The following is a 22,532-nucleotide window of genomic DNA, read 5'->3' as shown; positions in this document are numbered from 1 at the left end:
CACACACATATATATAAAACCATGAACTGAAGATACTATTAGTAAAATACCTGGATACATTCTTAAGTCAAAGTCATTGACTCAGCCAGGCATGGCAGCTCCTGCAGGTAACCCCTCATTTCTAATGGTGCTCATCAGAGGTGAGCAGAAAGAGAGGCTCCATGAGGTCTTTGTAGGGGAGAAAGGTTGTGATTAGTCTCAGCCAATGTGGGAAGAATTAACTGGGTAAGATCTTCTCTCACACTAATCTGCAGGCAGCTCACAGACACTCATAGTCCAGTCTCCACAGGCTGACTGAACACCTGCCCTGCACTGGGCAAGGGGACAGAGCCATCAGGAGTGCCCCACCAGGTGGTAAAGGCTGCTAGCGGCAGGGGCCGCGGGAAATGGAGTGTAGCAAGTGCAGGCCTAGAGAGCTACACGGGGCGTTAGGCGCCTAATAGCAGGGGTGGGGATGACAGGGAAATTTCCAGGCAGGTTTTGTGGAAGAGGGGCCGAAGCGATGCCTGGCTGAGTGTAAGGATGAGTAGCGGCTGGGCAGCAGAAGAGTGTTCCTGGCAGAAACAACAGCATGGCCAAAATCTGGAGGTAAGAAACAGCTAAAACATCAGAATGTATGCTAAGAACACCTGAGGCCAGAGGGGCTAAGGGTCAAGGCTGGACAGGGAGGTAAGGGCCACATTACAAAAGGCTTTGCATGTGTTGGTAAAGGGATGGTAGGAGGCCCTTCTGAGGGCTTTTCAGCCAGGGGATGTGGTGACATGATCACTGAGAGACTTGGCAACTGTGGGCAGTATGGGCACCAGACCCTGGGCTTACCGCAATTTTAAAGCAGGAACAACTATGAACCCCTGCAAAATTTTCATTCTTATGCTTTCTCCATAGAAGGATACAAGAAATATTTTTAAAATGTATTTTCTCTCTGTGCAGCACAAACTGTTGCTTTCTGCTTAGTGAGCAGCTGCTGTGATTTCCCATCACACTGATTTCAGAATGCCAGGAAGAGCACCCTACTTTATCTAGATTGCCAAGTTCATGCTCCCAACAAAACTACACTGGACAAGCGTCGGTTTCTAGAATACAGCTGCATTCCCCAGAGGCCCTGTGTCTGCAAGCCAGAAGCACTGTACTCACAGATATTGGGTTTATAACTTAAAACACGGGTGACACTTCACAGCTAATGAGGATCTGAACCAACTCAGGACTGCAAAAGGCATCACGGGGCCTGTGCAATTTGTAGAACAAGACAATCCCAGAAGTGCTTACTTTTCCAGCAAGGAGAGCATGGCTTCATATTTTTGTATCATGCACTTTCCTTCAGCTGATTCCATGCAACTATCCGTACAACAGAGAAAAAAATGGCACCCGATTAGAAGAAGTCAAAATAATGGTCTGAATAACAAATTGCAGCCTATAAAGAACAGTTTCTTGAGCTGGTTTCCAAATGCCCTTAAAAATGAGCCTTCATTCTTCTTCCTGAACATCCTCTGTGGGCCACTAGGGGGCATTTGCAGGTTCTGAAACACAAGCAGCCCCAAGGATGACAGAGATGGCAGAACCTTCCACCCACCCTCTCACCCCAGCCAGCCAGTCATGCATAGGGAAATGAAGTCCTTCAAAAATATGAATGAAAGGGAAATTGAGACATGGAAGAAAAATTCTAGGTGCTGTTGTATTTTATATTTAGGGAAAAAATGATATATAATTATACATTATAACATAACAAAAACTATGTAACATATATAACATTATACATGCATATATGTATATAACAGTGTTTCATATGTGTGTATAACAATGTTTTATATATGCATATATGTATATAACAATGTTTATCCATAAAAACACATATGTATAAGCATTGTTATATACATGTGTGTATGTGTGTGAGCATGCGTGTGTGTACACATACATTTCTCTCTCTCTGACATCCCTCTAGGACAGGCAATGAGAAACCCTGCTACTAATTACTCATTGACATGTTCCTAGGAGGTTCCCTCCACTTCTTATGCCCCCAAACTTGGACACACATGATGCACATACATGCAGACACACACTCAGATTCCACAGTGATGCTGAGGGCCACAGAGGAATGTGAGCAGAGTCTGGCCCCAGGCACTGTTACCCACACTTGTTCCCCCAGTTTTGACACTCCTTTGCAACACTGTATGTTCCCAGGAGAGTCCAGCTCCTGGGAGAATTGGTGAAATATCCATCATTTTCAGAAACCTTCACACTAAGTGTCTTGGAGGTTCTGGTCTTGTTTGTTCTGTTAGCAAAATGATGTAGCTTATTGCAAAGATTCTTTAAAATCCATTTGCTATATAAACCAATACAGGGTGTCTTCACAAGATCTCCTTAACTTTCAGTGTAAGCCCTCATGCCTACAGAGAGAGCCCTGGATTTCCTGGCCATTTTTTCCAGGTGCTTAGTTCCCTTACATGGTGACTGAGCAGATGCGGCTGCCAGGCAGTAAGAAGTAGAAAGGGCTTTGGACCAGGGGGTGGGCTCCCCTCTTAAGCTGTGGGATTTCTGCAAGGTTCATGATCCAAGATCTCAGGTTCATATCTGGAACAGAAAGAGGCTAGAGGAGAGATGGGCTTCTCACACGGGGGGTCTGTGGCATTGGCCAGAAGGCCCAAGAGGTCATAGGAATGAGGACTGACTGCCTGTATGTAGACTGCACTTCATGGTGAGGCATCTAAAACACTTTAATTAACCAATTTATATAGAAAGAGTGCAAGACAAATGTGAATTCATTTTTAAAACCAATGGCATATCCATGGGAATTGTAGGGGACACGGTGGGGTGCCATTCAGGGCCCATCCCGGGCCCAGGCAGCTGAGAGGAAGCATGGCTGCCTCTCTCTTTGGGAACAGCCTCAGCCAGAAAAAGCCATGTTGCCCCAAGTAGGGCCCCTCCCAGGACAGCTGACATCCAGCAACTAGCTAATGTGGGAGTAGGAGACCCGGCAATGCCAGAGGGCCAGAGTTCCCCATAAAATGGGCTGAGGCCTTGTTGCAACTGTACCACAGCTCACTTCTCCCTCTGACCAATCCCTTCCCCTAACCCCCAGATGCTGTTCCCAAGAGCATCTCTGAATTCCTGCACACACACGTTGGAGTCTGCTTCGAGAGAACTAGACCACAGGCAGCTACTGCAGTCTACTTTCCTAGAAGCAGACCCACTCCTCCCCACCCACTCACATCTTCTCCCTGCCACCAAGCTTCCCATGGTAGGGGCCCCTGGGAAGAGCTCTGGGCTAGGAGCCCTGAGCCTCAGGTTCTTGTTTCAGTTCTTTCCTTGCCTTTCTTTGTGAATTTAGGCCTGTCACCTCATTTCTGCTTCTCTCAGTTTCTTCATCTGCAAAACAAAGCTCCCACTCAGATCAGAGCAGATGCTGCAGATGGTTGCCGCCCTCCTACCCCATGACACTTCAGACCTGCCCCAGGAGCGTGATTGTGTGATCTGTGTGGAGTCTGAAAAAATGTAGAATACTTGAGAATTTTGAAGTAGAGGATTTCACATACAAATCCAGATTTTTAGCTTCTCTCCAACAGTCTGGAGATTGCTCACACTGAGTCTGCTCTTCTGCTCACCAGGCTGGATGGCATTCCCTCAGGGCTCCCTCCCGGCTGTCTTGCACTGTCTTCCAGGCCCCTGAAAGCATTTGGTCTTGGGGGTCTCTAAAGCCCTTCCTAGCATCAAAATGCCCATAACGCCAATGTCCAGACTCCACTTCCTTTGTTGCTGTTGTGTTTGCCAAAGCTGGGTGCTCTAGACGAGACTGAGCCTTTAGAGAGAGGGCTCAGGGAAAGACTGGCCTCCAGAGAAAGCATCTTGAACATGGCAAAATGTTCTTTCTCGCTTCTAGCAAGTCAAGAGGCACTCACTAGCCTGACTTCCAGATGCAGCTATGAGGTAGGTCACAGGTCTCCAACCCCGTCAGTTGTCAGAATCCTGGGGAGGCTTGCCGAGGAAGTGGACTCACAGGCCCTATCCCAGGACTGGGATCCAGTGGGTGAGGGGTGAGCCTGGGATCTGTGTTTTTATAGGCACCCAAGGGATTCTGATGCATACATAAAGTCCTTACGCCATGCTTGACACTGGGCTTCATTGTTTTCCAGCAGCCTCCAAAGAGACATTGTGTCAGAGGGAGCTGTGAGGAGGAATTCCAGGGGGCTTGAAAATTCTGACTCATTTTCCTCTGAAAAGGAACCTCGTGGAGCAGAAAGGGTCAGGCCGTGGTCCATTAAGCTTCATTTAACACCAAGAGGCCCCCTAATTAGTCCAATATATCAATCTTGTTACTGTTTGGCCAACAGCTATGTGGTTGCTGTAGACTAAAGGTTTATGTCCCCCCAAAAGTCCTGTGAAGCTTGATCCCCAGGGTGACAGTGTCTGGAAGCGGGGCCTTTGCAAGGTGCTTAGGTCATGAGTGTGGAGCCCTTGCAAATGGGATTAGTGGCCTGTAGAAGAGGCTTCACAGAGACCCCTCTGCCATGTGAGCAGAGTGAGAAGACAGCCGTTATGAAACAGGAAGCCGTTCACCAGACACTGTATTTGTCAGCACCTTGATTTTGGACTTCCCAGCTTCCAGACTGTGGCAAACATACTGCTGATGCTTATAAGCCACCCCGTCTGTGGTATTTTGTTACAGCAGCCCAAATGGACTAGACACTGGGCGATTGCAGGAAATGAAAAGAAATGAGTATGATTTTTGTGTCTTAGTGAGTTGCATTTCTACTAACACTCAAAATTCAGAGCAGCAGCAGAAGCCTAAAACCACCTGCCTTTGAGAATAAGATACTCATGGATGTGTGATGGATCCAAAGTTGGTGAAGGGTCCCTGAATGCACTGTCTGAGCTCCTGCGCCCAGCAGAGACCCCCAGCCACAGTGGGCATGTTCTTGTGCACTGAGGAGAACCCTGGGGACACAGCACAGCCAGACTGAAGGGAGGCTGTAGCTGCCTGCCCCACTCTGCCCCAGGAACACCTCCAGCCTCTGCTTTTGGCCTCGTCTACCTCCACATGCTAAGGTCACCTGTGCTCACACTGAGATGGGGTGTTCCTGCAAGATCACCATGTTCTGCTAAGGAATAAGGAAGTGTGACCTTGGGGAGAACACTGAACAGAGTCAGAGGACAGAGGTCCCCAGGCAGCTCTACCACCCGCTGGTTTTCTGACCTCACAGCAGTGACTTTCAGCCCGGCTGCCCATGGCATCACCTGGGCCCCTCCCTCGCCATTCAGATTTAATTGATCTGGGTGGTGGGGGCAGTGCCCAGCCCACCTGTATTTTTTTAAAAACCTCTTGAGAGGATCCTAATTGCACAGTCAGGCTTGAGAAATGCTGCCTTAAACAGACAACATAATCTCTCTGGGGCTCAATCTTTTCATCTATAAAATGGGAATAATAACCTCAGGGTTCCTATTAGAATCTAGTAAGATTATAAGTGAGACAGGCCATGTGGACTGTGAAGCACTTGCCCAGAGTTAGCACTGCCTGGTTATTCTTATTTTAATTCACACAGTGGGTTTGTTTACTTACAATTAGTGGCCCAGATTTAACAATTATAAGATTTTGTTTTTTGAAAAAAAGTCAGTTTCCAGCTTCCCTCGTAAAATTGGAAGATCTGGCAACAATCAGCAGCCACTTCCAACTGGCAAGTGGAGCTGAACGGGGCCCCGTCATTTAGTTTACCCTGGCCATCCCCACTCTGATGTCTCACGCTCAGCCCAGATCCATTACTGCCATTTTTCTGCTTGGCCCCCATGGTAGGCAAAATTCTAGGATGACACCGCATCCTCGCATAATCCTCTCCTCCTGAAGTGTGGGTACCAGTGAGATGGTCACTCCTGTGATGATGTTATCTTGTACGGCAAAAGGGAGAGGCTCCTCGCAGGCCTGTCTTAATCAGCTGAGCCCTTAAAAGCAGAGAGTTTTCTGTAGCAGAAGAGGAAGTCAGGGATCTGAAGCATGAGAAGGATTTATTGTGCCTTTACTGGTTTGAAGATGGAGGCAGCTACATAGCCTTGCCAGCTGGTAAGGAATGGGAGCTCTTTCTGTTGCTGAGTGGCCCTCAGCTGGCAGTCAACAAGGAAATGGAGACCTCGGTCCTACAGTCACAAGGAACTGGATTCCACCAGCAAGAATGGGCTCAGAAGTGGTTTGTTCCCCCAAGCCTTCAGATGAGAACTCGGCCTGGCTGATACCTTGATTCCAGCCTCGTGATTCTCTGAGTGGAGAACCAAGGCATACCACTCAGGGCTTCTGGCCTGCAGAAGAGCGAAGATGTGTGTGGTTTTAAGACACTAGGTTGAGATGATGTGTCAGGCAGGAATGGAAAACTAATATGGCCTCTGAAGGTATCTGAGTTTTTGAATTCCATGTCTGACTGGATGAAGTCATGAGGATTATTCCACATAAAGCTGGGGACAACAGATTTCCTGAGAATAGCTTCTTAACTGGAAGCATTCTTAATAGCCAGACTATGAAACCTGTTTATAGACAGAGTGCTCCTGCCACTCCAATACTTAAAAACCTTGGATAATTTCCCATTGCCTGAATAGTGAATTCTGGGTTCTTTAATATGGTACTCAGAGCACTTCACAACCCAGCCCAAACTCCAGGGCTGCCCTGATCTCTCTCCTTACACCTTGTTTGGCTACAAGCAGGTCTGACTGGGCACCTTCTGCATCCTCCTCTGTCTTTGCTTTAGAGGCGTGGGCTGCCCATGCCCCCTTTCAGGGCTCTGCCTCTTGCTACCTCCTCCACACACTCTCCCTTGAATCTTCCAGCCACAGTTCATCTTGTTTTGTTATGGTTCTTTAGGACTCAAATCGAGCACTACTTATACTCTGCTATGTGTTATTGTTCACTCTGTTCAGGGATGGTGGGTTCCTTGAAGGACTAGTCTATCCCTTAGTATGGCCTGTCTCTGCATACAATGTCTACAAATGTGTCCTGCATACAGCAAAGATCAAATAAATGTTTGTAAAGCTGAACTGATCTTGTGTTTAACTTTCAAACAGGTAAGATTAAGAACTGCAATAAAAATAGAGCCATCACATCTCGGCATGGGACCACCCTTTGTCAGGCTCCCGCTGGTTCCTCCCCCCAGAAGCATGGTTGCTATGGCATTGGAACAGATCAGCAACTTTTCTCAGGCATGTGAAAATCTATTGTGGGTTGAGGTATGTTGGAGATTAATCAGTGTGGCAACATGGATCGAGGGTCAACTCATACGTTATGCTAAGGTCTCAATGAACTAGAAGCCATCAAGACATCACTGCTCTGCGTCAGCCTGCCAATCTCAGCCCCAGACACAGGGAAATGTGCAGTTCAGTGCACTCTAAAATCACCCAAGAGGGTCTGGAACTTCAGGTAAGAAGGCTGTGCTTGCTTTTCTTGGAAATGTCATGGATACACAGTGAACAGTTAATAAATACAATAGGAGTGAAGCACACCCTTACCCGGAATGGAACCTCCCCTTCCACACCCCATCCCCCTGGCATCAAGCCTACCGAATTCTGCCCCCTCCTGGACATGCTGACTGTAGATTATTCTCACTGCATCCAGGTCTTTGTTGAACATTTGGATGAGCACCAGGTATTTATCGGCTACATCCTGTGCTACTGGTGGTCTTTCAAGGAGCTTTCCTGCTATGTCTATGAGCTACAGAGGAGGCGGAGAAAGAAGAGGAGAAAGTCACAGATTCAACCTTTCTGTGGTTACATAAATCTTATTCTCTGGCTTTTCTTTCACATGCCTACCAAAGTAAGAGAGTCAGGAAATTGTTATTGGGCAACTGGATCAATCATCATTAATTGGTGGGTATTCATAGTCCACCCCCCTGTCCTTTGCTTCTAAAGAAGGACTCCTATCTGTTGAATTACCTACCAGACCCTCTTGTGTTGTAAGAATCTGGATAAAGGACAAAACAAAGAGAAAACTAGAAATGTCAGAAAGGTTAAGCTGATCTACATAAAATATGACCAAAAATAGAGCAAGAGGGTAAAAATGGATATGGAAAAAAAAAATGCTAAGTGGGCTGGATGTTGGGGAGAATTTAGAAGGCTAAAGTCTGAGAGTGAGAGCAAGAAAAACTTTCAGAGAGAACCAATTCTAACAAATATCTGACAAATTTCTAAGAACTAACAAATGCTTGGAGAGAGGAGTCCCAAGAGTCTTCCTATGCAAGTTACGGAACAGCAGGTAGCAGGTATTTATTAAAGGAGACACATACACACACACACACACACACACACACACACACTCAACACCCTCAGTGGCTAATGAACCTGGCAATTTGAGGGCCCCAGTATTCTAGAAGAGCATAGGGACACCCAAACTGAGTTTAAGCTTGTTCTTCAATTGTCCCCCATTCATCCACTTTATGTTTTAGATATTTTCAATCACTTGAAACTTAACTTCTCAAGGAAGTCTATTCCATCTTTGAGCAGTTTTGACAAAAATCTCTTTCCCCTGTTGAGCCAGAATCTGCTCATTGTAACTTGCACTGATTAGTTCTGGTTCTAAGCCTGAAGGCTTTACAGAATAGGTCTCCTCATAGTCCATAGAAGACTTATCATGTTCTACTACATCTTCATGCCTCATGCCTCAGAATTCTCAGTTATGCAGCTGTTTATCTGCTCATCATCCTAAACCTTCCCCTCCATGTGCTTGTACCATCTGATCTGGGCATCATAGGGCAAGGACACAGGTCTTCTTAGTCTAGTTACTTGTACTTGAACTCTGTAAGCATTTACATGGCAGGTGGTTTGTTCCAGCTTGAACCAACCTGACAGCAGTGATTAAGTAGCCACTTGTCCTGCACAGCCACAGTTTCAGGACAGTGACCATTAGACTTCTTCACTTCTAATTGGCACCCTACTGATAAGGCCCAAAGAGCCCGTTCCAAAAGAAGCTCTTTTGAAAAATATTTCTTCCTCATCATGTTTTCAGAAATGCATTTGTAATCAACCTGAGAAACCCAGTTCTGCACACTCCCTGGCCCCAGGACAGCCACAATGAACTATCAGGAACAATTAATATCTGATATTAATTAATTAATACCAGGAACAAAACTGTTGGAAGAGCATCCTTACTCTATTCGGATGGGGGGGGGGGGGAAGAATCGGGCACAGGGTCCATGCGACTGCACAAACCTTAAAGGAATGCTCCAAACTGGGCACGTCATCGAAGGCTTGAATAAAGATAGTCCCCAGGCTTTGGTCGAGTTCTTCTACTCTCTGGTTAAATTCAGACATATCATTTTCAAATTCCTAAAGAGACAGCATATGGACATAAGGAAAACATAATTTTCTAAAGGCCAATCCCACTATGCTCTTTACTATCAACCTTTGTATTTCAGTTATACCAAGGATTTATTTTAATTTTCTAAAATTCGCCTTGGTGTGACTTAGTTGTTATCCCTGTAGGTCATCAGTTACCCTATCATTGCAGCATTTTTGTCCCCAGATACTCTAGACAAAAGGACAAAGGGAGTCAAGTGTGAGGCCAGCACCCTGTCACCTCCCTTTCTGTGTCACCTGTCCCCTCCTGAAGCCCCTTCTCTGTCATCCACAGCCCCAGCTCATGCCGCTGTGAGGGCTGCCTCAGCACAACAGCCCCAGCCACAGGGTTATTCCATCCTAACCATCTGCTTTCCTTCCTCCCTTGAGTCAAAATCCTATTTTTTCACTGTAAACAAACTAATCTGGCCATGAGGAACAAAGTTACTAAACTAATACACACCATTTCTTCTAAGTGCATCTGAATTGGTTGAGACAGCAGCTAACCATTGTTCCTGAGGTTGCCAAAGTTAGCAAATAAAAATACAGGACACACAGCTACGTTTAAATTTCAGATCACTGAATATCGTTTTTAGTATGAGCATGCCCCAATTACTGCATTTCATTTGGCAACCTAAAGGCTGTTCTCTTTCTTAGAATGTAGCAATTTTCAGAGAAACTTTGTTAACTCAAACCTCTAATTTGTGGAATGATTATTATTGGCTATTATTGCTTTATAACAGGAATGCATACTCTGATGAAAAGACAAAGAAAAATTAAAAACATAGTATTTTCCTACTTCCCTAGCCCAGCCACATGAACATTGTAGTATGTTTCCCTATGCCTAGAATTTTGTTTTGTTTTGTTTTACCATAGTGTTAGGAAACACATGGAATATATTCTACTTTGTAATCCACCTTTTTTTTTCCTTCCTTCTTTAGATTAATGGAATTTTTAGGAAGTGGTGACTATGGGGTTTGGCCAACTAAAATCTCCCACTGTCTGAAGGTGCTCCAAGCCTCCAGTTTCCTTCTTCTTCCCTCAAGTACTCTTAAAATTCCTTCTCCAGTAACCCAGCCACTCCCTCTTCATGGAGCTCCGTCTGCTGCTCGGTATTGGCCCTTTCGCATCTTTGTCTCTACTTCGGACTTGGACTCACAGGTCTGAGAGTCCCTGGGCTGCAGGTAAGATGTGGATTCTTGTGTCCCAGTCCTGGAAAACTCTGGCCTTCCTGAGGGCTTACTCTCTCAGAAGCCAGGGTTAGATCAAAAAAACAGATAAGAAACTACTGTATCACTTATGCCTCCCCACTCCACGAATAAAACTCTGCCCAGGGATGCCTCGCCTTTGTGTAGCAGTCACTGCTGGAAGCTTAAAGCTTTGAAAGAGGCAGAGCAACCTGCAGCCGGGGCCTCTGAGATCAGCCTATACTCATCTCAGCATCCCTGAAGCCCTGGAATAGTAAAGAGCTGGAAGGACCCTCCCTGATCTTTCTCCCGACACAAAGAATAATTAGGAGCGGTCTCTCTTGATCAAACCATGGACTCCGGAGCCAAAAGAAATGCACAGGAAAAATGTAAGGGAATACCCAGACTCTACAGGCTGGAGGCATCTGAGAGAGAAAAGCTTGCAGGTAGGCCCTTCCAAGCCCTACCGTGCTTTGGGGGTCCAAGCAGTCATAAGATTCTGAGAAGACCCTGTGCATCTCTTCAAATTCCTCGTACATTTGCTGAATCTGCTGACTCAGGGCTTTCCCTCTGATGCCCCTAAATTCAAGCTTTCCCAGTTTGTGGAAGTCCAAGGTTGTGTTCAGAAGATCCTACAGGGACAATTCATAAAAGAATTAAAATAATAATGATAATTATGATGATAACAACAGCAGATAACACTCAGATTAGTATGGTAAGAGCTGGGAATCATGTGGGAGTGGTGGTTGCTTAGGAAAATGTGAAGCCTGATTAGTTTTGTAACCTTATTATTAGATTGGGTGGTTATAAATAACTCCTGGCTAAACTCAATCGCAAAGCAGAAAGTACAGATAGACAAATTCACACAAACAAAAAATCAGATTTATATCTGTTTCTTTTTTGTGTCCTCTTATAAATACTAAAATATAATAACATCATTTACGTAACTAGTGGCTTTACTACTGATTTTTTAAAAACTCTATTTAAAAAAGACCATTGTATCTGGTTTTAGAATGGCAGCTACCTGGAGGGATATTGAGAGGAAAGCGGATCTTTCCAATAGTTCTCAGCAAGAAAAGAAACCTGCGGGCTGCTCTTGCCAAGTACATGCAGTGTGATACACCCTGCAGTCAGCTGGGTGACAGTGGGCAATTACTTGACATCTCTGCATTGGGTTTCTTCACCTGGAAGGGGATAATATAGTAAGAGGTAAGTAAGTCAGCGCAGGCTTAGAATTTAGACCAGTGCCTGGCACACAGTAAATACTCAGTAAGTGTGTATTACTATCTCTGCTATTGACATGCCAGTGTCCCAGCTGAGCTCAGAATAAAGTGAAGGTGGACAGTGCAACCCAAAGCCTTGGGGAGAAACCCTCCCAAGTCCACCGAAAAAGCTGATAGGGCAGCAGCCTCCAGAACACACTCACATGACAGATTGTGTTTATATCTCACATAAAAACCTCCACACCAAGATGTTCTTCCCATTACAACTTCCAGCCTATGAGCATGCCTCTTCAATAGGAGAGAGGGAAATAAAAGTTATCTTTGTGTGATTTTGGCAAACATGTGGCGGGGCCCCCTAGGAGAGGGTGTTTTACTCTGAGGAATTTTGAAGGGCAAGGAGGAGGAACACTGTATCACGATGCTGAAAACCCCACAGGGTCCTGGGATATGCCCTCTGCCCACAGCCACTGCCAATGGGTGACCCCTCAGGATTGCGGAGGGCTGTCCAGCTCCTTTCTCTTGTGGGGACACCAACTTCAATAGAAGTAACAGAGGCACTGGGAAGTGGTAAGAAGTGGCTCCCCCAGGTTGGCAGGGGGCATGCAGGCAATCTTGGGAAGCCACCTGGCAATGCTTTTTAGCTCAGCTATGTTCAGGCATGGCTATCAGCAAGTAGCTGAAGTGAGAGAGAAGAAAGAACCAGCCTAGCAGAGGAAGATATACACCCAAACCAGAGGCTCTTGCCACTGATCGTGGGAAATGGGTCAGTTTTTTATTTAAAAATACGTTCAACTTTATATACTGGGAAGAAAGCTGAAATGAATTTTACTTAAGTGATATTGACTTAAGTAGTAATTAAGTCATTTAACAAGTGCTTAGTTGGAATCAGTGTTACAGGAGAAATGTATTTGTGCCTGCCATGGAATGTCACCTGGGTTACCAATTTTTCATCATCCCATGGATGTCAATTTCAATTTTTAGGAAATATTCTCTAACCATTTTAAAAGAAAGATGCATCTTGATATGTTTGATTACATCAGAAAACTAGACTATAATTTTGTTACACTATTTTTTTTTTCCTCAGGAATACTTAAGGCATGGTTTTGGCTGGTCACTGGGAGGTGTTCCATCTCCGATCTAACAGATATATCATAGATATTAGAGAAATGTTTATTTAATCATTCTATTTTGGGAGAAACTCTATCACCAAAAAGGACACATATTTACATTACTTTATGTAACTTAACAAACACATGATGGGCAACACATTTACCTGAGGTTCAATTCAAGGTCTTAGACCTTTCCTTACTCCCCTAATAAATGAGCCCCCCATACTACTCCTTCTTTCCTCTGGACTCTCTGTGCTCTGTTGCCCTGCTTAAGCTTTCTCCAGAGCTCTTACCATGCTCTGGCATTATAATATATTATTTAGCCCCCTTCAGTCCCTGGAAGAGACCTGGACACTGAAGAATTATTTGTGGAATGAATGAATATATGATCTTTGAACTCTAACAGCTACAGTAGTACCTCTAGGACAAGGTGAAAAGGTGGTAGAGAACCTAGGAACCATGATCTCAGGAGCAATTGGAGAAAATAGGAAAAACTAGACAAGAGGAGAGAATTCTAAACCAAGGCTAAACTGCGCCTTCAAATGCATTTGGCCAAAAGCTCAAGGTAGAACCTTGCGTGCTGCTTCTCTGAGGCAAGAACTAAGGCAAATGGGTGAACAGGACAAGGAAGCAAGTTCAGGCTCAACTTGTAGGCTGAACTTATAAGATTTCTTGTAGTTTACCATTTTGACCTATAAGAAATAACAATTTCATGTGGTTTTCCACTTAATAAAGACAGAACCATCTGATATACAGCGATGTCCAATTGTAGAATGGGCTGCTAAGAGAGGTAGTAAGCTCTCCTTATGAGGATGGATTTTAGTAGAAGTTTGACATCAGAACTATTGTAGAGAAGATTTCTGAATCAGGCAGGAAACCGTTTTACAACTGCAGAAACAGATTCATCATAATGATGGTGACTGTATCTTTGTGTCTTAAAATATTTAAATGTAAGTTCTTCTCATTTTTTATTTAGAAGTCCTCACAAGGAAGATAAAAGGCAATTTACACCAATAGGAGGTTTAAATGGTATTTTTTAAATATCCATTTTTATTCACCACAGTAGTAAACACATGAAATTCACTGTGGTACATACAGGCTGAAAATGTCAACTTCAGGGGTATAGGCCTTGTGGAAGGTGCCCCAGATCAAGGGCTAAAAGTCCCCAGGGTTTATATGGCTTAAAGCAAGACGCTTACTTTTCCAACTTGTAGATGGACTCAATTCCCAACTTGCTGTGGGGTTACTGAGTTACATGCAGACTGCCTTGGTGTGACTTCAGTAAACAGTAGCCACCGTAATTAATTATCTTTACCCTGATGTCATTGGATCTGGTGATGGATGAAAGGTGGATCATGGCTGATAAACAGATGTGCGTTTCCAGACGGATGCCACAAAGAACACAGGGTCCCAGATGGCTGACTGGACCGAGTAGGTCCTATTCTTATGAAAAGCTGTACAACCTTTACAGGGGGTGGTGGGGGAAGGTTCCATTCATGCCACGGCCCATGGGGCAGAGAATCAAAATCAGGAATAATGGCAAGTCCCACAAGCACAAGCCCATTCTGGAAGGAGAGGCCATACCACAGCTTAAAAGAAATGTCTTCAGAATTCATTAAGGGAGAACACAAAGCTGACATTCATAGATGAAAATCTCAAAAGGTCGTTGGGGAAAATACTGTTTTCTTTACCTTTCGACAGAGGCCGACCTTATGCAGCTAATGGTCTCCTACATGACCACACACTTAGGGCAGCCTGAAAGAGAAGCCATCCCAATTAGGCCCGGAAAGAAAAGAAGCAGAGTGGCTGGAGATGGTGGAAAAAGCAAAGGAAAAAGCAGGGTATATTAGGTCAGCTTATTACCTACCTATCTCCCTGCTAATCACCTCGCATAAAGCCTCAGCAGGAAATCATTTTGTCTCCAAGTGAGTCACAGCTTTACAGCAATTTTATAATGAAAGAAATAAGGGTTCTCTCCAAGCTGCTTACTGCATTGTTTGGAGGGAGGAGACTGCAGGCAGAAACATAAACAGGGGATCTGCTGTATCTATAATATTATGGCACAAAAATGAACTCTGTGTGGGTGTGTGATGTGAGTATGTATGTATCCAGGGGGTGGGGGTGGTAGTATATGTGGTCTGTGTGTATGTATGTGTTGTGGGGTATGTGTATGTGCAGCACACAATGTGCACAGGTGGTGATCTGTGTGCACAGGTGTGGTATGTGTGTTCATAAGAGCTGTGCCTGGTGCATGTGTGTGTGTGGCACGGTGTGTGAGGTATGTGTGAATGTGAGTGTGTGCTGGAGCATCAAGCCCGAAGGGTGAAGGAAGGATTCAAGAGGCAGCTGAATGACTCTTTTCCCTTAGATTTTTGACTATTCATTCAAATTACAAAGATTTTATATAATTTGGTGATTTCCTGTGTAAGTCATCAAGTCTAACAAGGCCCTCTCATTAAATGGGAATGATAATTTAAGCCAAATGGTTTATTTAGGAAAAAAGATCCAGACATCATGTGGTAAAAACAGAGTGTGCAAAGGCAGAATGAACAAGGGCAGATGGAACCAGAGAACCAGCCTGGGATACTCACAGGGCAGGGGATGGAAGCGGACCTTGAGAACTCCCTGGGGGACAGCTGAGTGAGGCGGGGAGACAATCCACGCAGCCGCAAGCCTCTGGGTACAATCTTAGCTACACCAACCTCAGCTGAGGAACTGTGGGCATGTTAATGTATGTGTCATTCTCAACTGCGCTCATTTCTTAAAGTGCAGGTATCAATAATTCGATTTTTTGATGACCGTAAGGATACAGGCTAGAGATGCGCTCTTGAAACATGTTAGTTCTTTTTTTCCCCATTCTTTCCCTTCCTCAGTGGTTGGCTCTGTAAGAAATGACCTGTGTCATGACTGGGATGCAGAGGAGGAGGATGGTATCCTGAGAACTCAGCAACTCCACACAGCGCAGACCTGCTGAGTGGCCCCCTCCCCACCCCACCCCACCCCACTTCCTTTTAGCAGGCACCCAGAGGGAAGTGGCAATCTGCAAAATAAAACTTTTTCGAATAAGAGAGAGAGAGAGAGAGAGAGAGAGAGAGAGGAAAAACAACACAAATCAGAAAAAAAAAAAGGGCCAAAAGAACTAAGGAGATGAAAACCAGCCCTTCACAACATAGCCCTGGACACAAACATGCAGAAGCATAAATGCATCCATGTCATTTTATTAACTTGGCTTCGTGCATTTGTTAATTGCAGCTGCCCACATCTTGGCAGCCACATATTGGACGCATTAGAACAGTAAGAGGTATGAATAAGGCTGGGTTCATCCTAATTCTTGCTGCACAGAAGCAGATTAATCCCATTTCAAACAGGCATTGATCACAGAGATACACAGAATGTTAACTAAAGGGTTGCATGAAATATGTTTGGGTAATCAATAGCCTGTGTCCACTGCGCTGGGCTGAGCAGGGAAGAGATGGGGAGCCAGGCGGCAAGGGGGTGAGCTGGAGCATGGGTTTGGGAGATGGACCATGAAAGACAGGAGGAAATACCAGGACGGGGAAAGGAGCAGCCACAGGAAAAAGGAAAAGCATGGAAATTCAGGGTGAACCACAGAGGTAAGGGGAAACAAAACAAGAGAGAGAAAGAAAGTGAAGGAAACAAAGTAGAAGAGAAGGATGAGCCAAAAGCAGTAGAGAAAAGAAAGGGTGGCATTTGGCCCAAGAGCAAGGAAATAAACCAGAGCAAAGGAGGGAAAACTCAGGAGAGGAAGCAGCAGAGCAACAGAGAGCATGGTGACATTCAAGTCATCCTCTGATTAAACTGAGGAGACTGCTTTTTATGCATCTGTGCCCTTGATTCAGAAAGAAACAGCAGCCTTTGAGTCAACTATTGTGAGGGTAATGACCCGGGGGAGACTGGTGGCTAGCGCTACTTATATTTACTGAATATACCCAGCAGATTAGGGGCCCTCATGGTAGAAGAGCTGTCTATATGCAAAGTCACATCATTAGCATATGTGCACAGGGAAAGGTGTGCTCCAGCCAACAGCGATTTACGAGCTGTGCTCTCCTCTCCTCCCCTCCCAGGGTGCCTGCCAGGCAAGGCCAGCAGTGCCTCCACTGTGGTGGCTGCAGGACAGGCTGGAGGGGGAGGTTCTCCCCCGGCTAGCCCTGGTGGAGGGGTTGATGTAGGAGAGGAGAGGAATGGGGACGGGGAGGGGAGAGGCTGCGCAACACAAGCGAGCGGTGATGGAAACAGCTGCAGAAAAAGGAGGCATTTAGGATAAAGCTAGACATCAATTATTTATACTCGCCATGATCCGGAGAAGGGTTTAAGGTGAGCCTTTCTTAAGACCTGGCTTCCGGCTTTCTCGCTTACACATTTTCTCTGCCTCCCTGCCTTTCCCCAGCATTTTTCTCTGGAGAATTCCTACTCCAGTTTCAAAACATATTTCCTCTTGCCCTCCACACTTTCTCAGAGCTCCTCTCAGTCAGGGACCTCTTGTTTTTGCTCCCAGTTTCTTGCACACCAGTTTCAGTTTCTATCATGGCATTCACTACACCTCAGTGAAGTTTCCTGTCTTCCCATCTTGGATCTCCTCCGTTCGTCTCTGTACCTTCTCCTGCTTTCTGGCTAAACCAGGCTTCTTACAGGCAAAACCAGGTTTCAGCCATCATTGTATCCCCAGCTCCTAGCCCTTTTCCTGGCCGTGCCAGCACTAGACCAATGCTTCCTGAACTGAAACCAACATATTCAATCTCATACACCCTTATTCTCATAATACCATTGTTAATGCCACTCCTTACAGCCTCTTCTCAACATATCCCCTCTTTTTCATCACAAATCTCTGATCATAGCTGGAAACATGATTCTAATTCCTTCTTGGTCCCCGTGGCTATCGCAGTAATCTTGAACTTGACCCCAAATTTCTCAAGTAAGTTTTAGGAAAACTATTATTTCATTTTATTATGTCCACTACCCTCCCTGCAGAGCTGTAAAGTAGAAAAAGACCAGCAAAACATATTAAAGTCTGAGGATGAAAACAATGAAAGGAAAAAGCCTCATGTTTTCTCACCGTGCCCTTAAACTAAGGTTCATATTAACCTTTTAAAAATTGCAGGAAAGTCACAACTTTTAGCAAAAGTCCTGTTTCTTTTGCACCAGGATTCAGTCTAATAGTTTTCAGAGCCACCGTGAGGGTGAGAGAGTACAGCAGAAGTTCAACACAGTGGCTGGGTGGGAATGGCCAGCTGCATGCAGATCAGCTCACCTGCATTTTGCACATGGAATTCTGAGCAAGAGTTAATTTGAAACAAAGTTTGAAGATTATGGGTACATAGAAAAACAGCTGAATTAGTTGACTGATTCCTTGGGCCTTCTTCCTAAATGAGTCTATGAACAGAATTTCCTAAGCTTCTAACAGAACCACCATTACATGAGGTCAGTCCAATGATCAACCCAAAGACTGACTGAATCTTATTCTGGGTTCCGCCAGCAGAGGGTCACCCCAGGTAGTGCTGGTCCTTTTCCTCTTTTGCCCTTTGACTCTGGATCACTCACTCCTGTATGGAGCTGAGAGCCTGATGTGCACAAGGACACTCACCTGCACCATGAGTAGTCGTCCCAGGAAGCCGTCCACATGCACAAAGACCAAAGCAGATGGGAAGTCCCACTCCCTCACTTCCTGGTTCTCTTTAAAGTAAGTATGGAGATTCTCCCTTCGGTCCTGAAACACCTGCTTGAAGAAGTTCAAGGTGTCCACGATGACCTGCAGTTTCCTCTGACTTTCTTCCACCTCACTTCTCAAGAGGTCTTCTGGGCTGAGATAATTAGAGGCCTGGAATTTAAACAGGTGAGTGTCACTATGCCAGCCGGCAGGTATAGGACATCCCATAGCTTTGCCCATCCCACAACTCAGAACCGAATGATTAGCCCAAGCAATATTTTTTGGAAACATAATACAGGAAGCACCTGATCCTGTCCTCAGTTCCAGAGGTGGACTGGGACCTGGGTTCAAGCCAGATTGCCAGTGATTGGCTCAGGGTGTATAAGTGGACAGAAGTAAGAAAACACAGTGAGACTTCTTTTGGGCCAGCTGGGTGGCACAGAGAACAGTGTTCTTTCCCAAGTGTTCCTGATTTAATTGTTTTCTAGAGTAAAATAATTCAAGTGCAAGAATTCTTTGAACTATAATTGTTTCTCTGTCTCCAAGAGACTTGAACCTGGAAGGCTGTGGAGCAACTTTAGACAGTCACTTTCCCCACCCCAGGGAGGGCAGAAATAACTGGGTCCTGGTGGCATCATCTAAGGGCTAAAGCCAGTCTTACGCATGAGCCAACAAATTATCATTCTGCTGATGCTAATTTTGGTTGGGTTTCCTTATATTTTCAACCAAAAGAGTCCTGGCTACCAAACATGCAGTCCTGGTCTAGGAGCTCAAGAACTGGCTTCTGGCCCTGGATTGGTTGACCTTTGGCAATTTGTTAAACCTAAGCCTTAGCCCACATCCTAAATCATACTAATAAATTCATAAGGCTCTCCCTGCGCAGGGTGCATCTGAAAGTGACCGAGATCATGAAAATGCCACTGTGTTTTGCAGCCTGCAATGTTCTCCATAGATGTGAGTTATTATTTGATACTTTTTAAGCATGTTCATTGTTTTCTCAGGGTTACAGTTCCTTAGAGGTAAAAGAAGCCAGTTTTAGGGGCAGGTTGCTCAAGCCTCATTAAGGCTTCCTCGTGGTTCATTCTGCCCTGGCCGCTGCGACCAGAGTTCCTAAGATGGAAGAGCATGAAGTGTGTGACCCAAGAAGCTACTCTGTAGCTCACAGGCACTGAGTTCCCAGCAGCGCAGGGCTCAGGGTAAGTCTTGCTGCACATGATCACCTTGGAGCCTCACAACCATGCAGCAGCCCTTTGAGATCAGTCCTCTTCACCCCTGCACAGAGCGTGGAGTGAGGCACAGAGCAGGTAAGGAACTTGCCAGGGCACACCCAGCTGCCAAGTGGTGATACAGTATTTGGCACAGGGATGCCTGACTCCAGAGGCAACATTCCTAACTGCTGCTGACTTCACGCCAGACCATCGGCACAGGTGTTAAAGAGGTCAAAATTCGTCTCCTCCACCCCACCCTTCACTTTCCCCCAGGGCTTGCGCAGAGGGGAAAGGAAAACTGGTCCCCCCAAGTATCCCAGCACTATGAGAACAGCTTTGGGAGTTATTGGCTGTGATGTAACATAATTCAAGTGTGAGAACCTTTGCACCATAATTCTCTGACCTGTAAAAAGTGCACACTTTCCTCTTCCCTGTGATTCAGTGCACCAGCCCCCAGGGACAGGTTGTTCTGGATCCTGGGGCAGCCAACCTGCTGGATGAGAAGGTTGCAGGTCTGCTGGAGCAGCACCATGAGCCGCCCTGGGGAGTCGTAGGACTCACACGTGGCCCAAATGAGACAGACTACGTGGAGCAGAGGCTGAAGCCATGGCTTCACCTCGGGAAACTCCATGCTCTCAAGGGCTTCCAGGTGGTGGTGGAGTGGCCTCAGGTGCATGTGGATGTCCTGCGCCTCTGCCAGAGCTGGAAGGAATAGGAGATGGTCACCTTCCCTGCTGAGGCTCACAACCACTGCGTGTCATAGCCACTGAGGGTCTTAGCCACCAAGAGGAGCCTTGTGCCTGGGAAGTAAAGATCTGTAAAGCACTGGCTGCAATCTCTTCTTAAACTTTGAGGACAGAGAAGCCTGGTTCCTAAAAACTTCCTAGCGCTAAGGAGGAAATACTGAAATCTGAAGACCCCTGGATAGCAAGGATAACCATCTGAGGAATCTCACAAAAATTCCTGTATCTGGACTTCTCCCTGGCCCTCCTGGCCCTGCTCTGGTGCTCTGTGTGTAGAAGGTACCTGGTGATCACTAATTCCTGTACTGCTATCTCTGAGGAAACACAGAATAGGTGACAGAGGACAAGGTTTAGAATCAGAAAGATCTGCCTTCACGTGCTTTCCTGTTGTATGATTTGGGCATATTTAAATTTAACTTCTCTGAATTTTGAAAATAGTCAGAACAGTAACAAATTTGAAAGTTCTTCTGAAGGTTTGAAGGTAGCATGGAGAGATTCTTCATACACAGCCAGCACAGTGCCCAGACCAAAGCAGGTGTCCCATAAATGGTAATGATGCTGATAAATACTTGCTAATGAGGAATCTCATTGAGCTCATATGGAGATGTCGCAGGGAACAGAGAAGTATCCCAGCCTGACTGTGGCAAGACTCCACTTGTTTTCAAAGCTAGGAAAATCTCCCGCCATTTCCTTTGACCGCAGCCACCAAAACAGGCTCCTTTCACCAGTCATCTTGTGTCTGAGACCAGAAAGTAGGAAAACCCATAGCATCAGGTACTAATTCTATATGGCCACTTAAAGGGTACTGAACAAAGCCCATTGAACAAACTGAGCCAGAAGAGCGAGTTTATACATGTTGGTTCATCCCTGGACAGATAATCTGGTACTGTCCTATGAGAGAAGATGTTCTTAGTCATATTATATGGGTGAAGTTTTGTATTCATCCTAAAGGAAAGCTCAAAATATGTACGATTTAGTAAACAGTTGCAATATGCAGGCATTGTTCTACTCACTAGATGTGTACCATCTCATAGGAAGCCCTGTGAAGTAGCTTTATTATCCCCAATTTATAAGTGAAGATATTAAGGCTCAAATACCTTGCCCAGGGTCTGCCTCTGAATTGGCCAGCCCTGCCTAGCTGAGCAAAGTCAAGATTATCCCACGTATTTATCATGTTAAATCCCTCACTGGATGGTTGTGGTGCTCATGACACACAGTAGTTTGTGATATGTACATCTGTACTTTATATCCCAAGTGGAGCTGTGGGAAGCAGTCTGTGAATTGGATTTTGAAAGTCAAATGTCATGGTAAATTGATTAAAGCAGTGATTCTTAAATGGGGGAGCTGATGTGAATATTGACACAGCTGTGTGGGAGTAGGTGCTACCAGAATCTAGCAGCCACTCTCCTGAGCACATGCCTGCTTCTACATGTGCTATAGGAAAAGGGGCTGACACCACCAGGCCAGAGTAGCTTTCTCTTTATGATGCCTTTTGTAAGAAGCAAAATCTCCTGTAGCCAAACAGGCACTCCCCTAATTTTTAAGTGCACAAATATTTGAGGATTGGCTTATCCAGTCCAGGGTGCAACGACCTTCAATCACAAGGTAGATGAAGAGATGAACAGAGTTAAGCACACACCTTTTAAAAATGCAAATATAAACTGCCTGTTATACAGTGATGTTTAGCGGTTTGCTGGTAAATCTTTAACAACAGGCTTTTCAGGGACAAAAACCTTCATTTGTAGCATTTGCCGATTTCTGTGGTGCAAATAATCCCAATCTTTCCACCATGTCTGATTTCAAGCTACTAAACTGACTTCACTGAGTGTTGAGCAGAGGGGTTGAAAAGAGGTACATACAGCAGGCTCTCACGAGAAACTGCTAGCCAGTCCAGGCTGGCTCCAGCATACCACTGGACCTTGACTTCTCTTCTACATATCTGCCTACAAAGATCCTGGGCTGGCAACCAGGCTGTTCTAGCCAATCCTGCCCCTAGTGGCCAGAGACAGAACTCCCTAATTAGTCTTTATTGCCCTGTTTTCTCCCCTTCAGGATTCTGTTGCTTCCTGCTTTCCAAGGTTCTTCATGCAGACAATCTTA

General features: G+C 45.4%; 1 protein-coding gene across 1 annotated transcript in view; it reads right to left on the bottom strand.

Moving 5' to 3' along the window:
- The window catches only part of LOC118931520 (dynein axonemal heavy chain 9-like), a 215,598-nt gene that overhangs the window by 171,549 nt on the left and 21,517 nt on the right, over window positions 1–22,532 (bottom strand). Inside the window, 7 exon segments of the mRNA XM_057499467.1 lie at window positions 1,267–1,335; window positions 4,815–4,929; window positions 7,528–7,678; window positions 9,172–9,288; window positions 10,952–11,116; window positions 18,419–18,652; window positions 20,180–20,391. Of these exon segments, the coding sequence (XP_057355450.1) occupies window positions 1,267–1,335; window positions 4,815–4,929; window positions 7,528–7,678; window positions 9,172–9,288; window positions 10,952–11,116; window positions 18,419–18,652; window positions 20,180–20,391 (1,063 nt within the window).

Source organism: Manis pentadactyla, chromosome 4 (assembly GCF_030020395.1).
Source record: "Manis pentadactyla isolate mManPen7 chromosome 4, mManPen7.hap1, whole genome shotgun sequence".
Taxonomy (NCBI): Eukaryota; Metazoa; Chordata; class Mammalia; order Pholidota; family Manidae; genus Manis; species Manis pentadactyla.
Note: the sequence above shows the minus strand (reverse complement) of the source record. Positions and strands in the feature narration are given on the sequence as shown.